Source organism: Galleria mellonella, unplaced genomic scaffold (assembly GCF_026898425.1).
Source record: "Galleria mellonella isolate WM207_F2 unplaced genomic scaffold, CSIRO_AGI_GalMel_v1 utg33, whole genome shotgun sequence".
In the NCBI taxonomy this organism is placed as follows: Eukaryota; Metazoa; Arthropoda; class Insecta; order Lepidoptera; family Pyralidae; genus Galleria; species Galleria mellonella.
Window position 1 is genome coordinate 3,352,730 of NW_026442079.1, and position 3,840 is coordinate 3,356,569.

General features: G+C 32.4%; 1 protein-coding gene across 1 annotated transcript; it reads left to right on the forward strand.

Moving 5' to 3' along the window:
* Window positions 1-870: 870 nt before the first annotated feature.
* Window positions 871-3,146, forward strand: LOC128201052 (piggyBac transposable element-derived protein 4-like). The gene is made up of 2 exons (XM_052896597.1): window positions 871-960; window positions 1,065-3,146. Exons 1-2 carry the CDS (start codon window positions 939-941, stop codon window positions 2,819-2,821), a joined length of 1,779 nt encoding a protein of 592 aa, XP_052752557.1. The 5' UTR covers window positions 871-938; the 3' UTR covers window positions 2,822-3,146.
* Window positions 3,147-3,840: the final 694 nt, after the last annotated feature.

The window sequence follows — 3,840 nt, forward strand, 5'->3', positions numbered from 1 at the left end:
TGCTATTCTATAAATAAGTATTCTATAAAAAAGAATAGAAGGAAAAACCGTTTATCTCTTCCTTCTTTCTTTAGATTATCAATATTGTATATATTTATTATTATGAAAATTCATAACTTTAAAATTATAAATATAAATAATTATTATTATATGATACATTGTGCCCTGGTGGTTGCTGACAGGAATTAAATAGACAATAAGTCAAACAATTTTCAAGCAAACACTTAAAAACTTAAGCAAAACTAAAAAACTTGAGCAAAAACTTATTTTAATTGAAATACTAATATGAATACAAATATTTATTAACTATTTATTATATGACTAGTTAATCCTAACAAGTTAACCCAATAGACGTAAATGCACGAACTACGAGTATCAAATACGCGAAGTTAAAATAGTGGTTTAAGGTTTCTGTAATTCAATTTTCTGCGCGATTTTCTTATTTTTCTCCGTCAGAATCTTCTATAAAGTATTAGAAAACATAAAAATAAAAATAAATAAATAATGTCACTAAAATCATTCTTAAGTTATGTCATGTAGCAATTCATACTTTTATATATATGTAGGTGTATTGGTATATTATATCATAATCTATTATTATTATATATAATAATAGTCGTCTATTTTGGCACTTAGAATTGTAATTGTATACCTGCAATTAGTATATTTTATATGTCATCGTAGCTCTGATATTATATCTCTCTTGAGAAATCTATTTACAGTAAAATTCACTAAAAAGCTTCTCAAAGTAGATTTGTTTAACCCTAGATCACTAAGCTTCGTCGAATCGACGACGCGAATTCGAAACAAGTGCCGTAAATTTTAAGTGCGCGATCGCATCCATTGTAGCTCTCGTGTAATCTTAGTTGGCCCGGTGCCCCCGCGATAGACGGTAGTGTTTTTTGTTTAAGAGATTTGTGAGCGCCGGACCAGCAACCATGACTCGTCGCATCGACGAAGGTTAGTAATAACGATATATTTTGTACTATTGTGTTTGTAATATTTTAAGTTTATTATTTAGTTTTTACAACATAAAAGTAATGTGTAGTATTGTTTTATTTTAGATACGATTCTTCAGCTATTACTAGAAGATAATAGTGACGAAGAAAATTCGTCAGAGAGTGAGAAGGAAGACCACATCGAGGTTGATCCGGCTTATGTATCAGTGAGTGAGGATGAAATTTCGTCTTTGGACTTGGCATCAATTGAAAAACAGATGCCAGGTACTTCGGCACAAGAACCTAACGAATTGATTATTATACCATCGCGTAACATACTTCGCGGAAAAGATAAGCACAAATGGTCATCGTTAAAGCCAAAGTCACAAGGCCGAACAGCCGCAAGAAACATTGTGCACATTAGACCAGGCCCCACTCGTATGTGTAAAAATGAATTAGATCCTTTATGTTGCTTTTCGTCTTTTATTACAGATGATATAGTAAATATAATTGTCACTTATACTAATGCTGAGATTGTAATAAAATCTGAAAAATACAAAAATGTAACTGCCACTCAGAGACCAACAGATGCTTGTGAGGTCAGAGCTCTTATCGGGATTCTTACATTATCTGCAGCAATGAAAGATAACCATTTACCATCAAAGGAGATATTTGATACTACTTTTTGTGGAAATAGATACCGTAGTACAATGTCAAATGAGAGATTTGACTTTCTAATAAGCTGCCTTAGATTTGACGATAAGTCTACGCGCCAACAACGTAGACAGGCTGATGTCTATGCTCCATTTCGTGATCTATGGAATCTTTTTATAGCTGCCTGTCAAGAAAACTACAAACCTAGTTCTTACCTTACAATTGATGAACAGTTACTGGGCTTCAGGGGAAGATGCCCATTTCGAATTTATATGCCTAATAAGCCAAATAAATATGGAATTAAAATTGTTATGCTCGTAGATAATTCTACGAAATATATGGTAGACGCAGAGCCCTATCTGGGTTCTTTTACTAAAACAGATGGCTTGCAACTCGGGGAATATTTTGTAAAAAAATTGACACATACTGTACATGGTACTAATAGGAACGTAACTATGGACAATTGGTTCACCTCGGTGCCATTGGCTAAAAGCTTACTAAAAGTACCATACAAGCTGACTTTAGTTGGAACTTTAAGATCAAATAAAAGAGAAATACCGACAGAGTTACAAAACAAGCGCACACGTAAAACTGGTACTGCTATTTTTTGCTATGACAATGAACTCACATTGCTTTCGTACAAGCCTAAACCCCAAAAGGTAGTATTTTTACTTTCAACTTGTGATGAAGAAGGAACCATGGACGAAACTTCTAAGAAGCCAACAATGGTTGAATTTTATAACCAAACCAAAGGTGGGGTAGATACGTTGGACCAAATGTGCTCTCTTGCATCTTGTAGCCGAAAAACTCGACGCTGGCCTTTATGCAATTTTTACGGAATGCTCAATATAGCATTCATAAATAGTTACATTATATACATAACTAACAATTTGGAGGCAAAAAGGAAACCTTTATCGAGGCGTGAATATTTGAAAAGTTTGCATCACAAGTTAGTCGAGCCACATATGCAAAAACGTATACTTGTGCCCACACTTCAAACTGGCCTGCGCGACTCGATTACACAAATTTTGAATATGCCAGGAAGTAGTAGATCGAGTTTGACACTTGAAACTGAAGCTACAGGTCATCCTATTGCAAAAAAAAGAAAAATTTGTGCCATATGCCCATCAGCAAAACGAAGGATGACGAAAACTAGTTGCTACAAGTGCAATAAATCAGTGTGTGGTGAACACAAACTTGATATGTGTCACAAATGTCTTAGTTCATAGTTTTTTACCAAAATTTTTACTTTTTTTGTTGATTCGATGTTTTAATTTTAATTATTTGACATCATTTTCAAAGTTTTTTTTCTAGTTTTTAAGAGATAAGCACTTAAAAAAACAAATATCTTTATTTAGAGCGAAAAATATGATCTCAGTAAAAAGGCTGATTATGTAATAAATATGTGATTTAATTAAATAAGAATGTTATATTTTTGTTAACAAATGATTGTAATAAACAAATATTGTAAAAGAAATAAGTATTTTATTCAATAAAATTTTATAAACCTACTTTTTTGACAGCGTAGTCGAAACGACGAAGGTTAGTAATAAGCGTTGAAAAATAAGTTTAGTGTTCTAGGGTTAATGCAGGCTCTTTAGGTACTTGGCATGATGAGTTTATTGTAGTTATGAAACAGCTAACCTTACATATTATTGCAATAAATGAGATATGCTTAAGAGAGGAAGAGAAGGGCAGGGCTCTGGTTCTATTTTTGCCTATATTTTAAGATACATTCCACGTCCGTAAAATATAAGTGGTGGGAGACGCGGTGGCGTGGGTTTTTATGTGAAACAAGGCTTACGTGTCAAAACATGTCTAAATCCAGTTTTAGAAATCAAATAAATGTGGCTTAGTTTGCAACTAAATGACATTATCAAAGTGATAGCCACTGCTGACAGACCTCTTTCGCTAAATATTAATGTATTTTTGAATGCGCTGATATAGTTTTGTACTTTTGTCTTTTGCTATAGTCATAAAGTATTACTAGGCAATTAACTTAAATTGAAGATAGTAAAAGCAAGTTATTGACATAATTTTTAATTTTTCGATGCTATTTTGATTGACTATTTCTATAGATACCTCAAAATTATTGATTGGAGTTATTTTTGAAGTAATGCTTGTATTATTAATTTATTTAGGCTGCATTTATCTAAATAATATATAAATATAAGTTTAGCTCCAAACCATAGCTAACCGATACTATGAAAACTATATACAGCTTAGAAATTCAAGTCGTAAAAGTAGT

Excerpts from the sequence above, each read along its gene's own strand:
- LOC128201052 (XM_052896597.1), top strand. The coding sequence starts at position 939 with ATGACTCGTCGCATCGACGAAG. Across the intron at positions 961-1,064 it reads GACTCGTCGCATCGACGAAG|ATACGATTCTTCAGCTATTA; the intron begins GTTAGTAATAAC and ends GTTTTATTTTAG.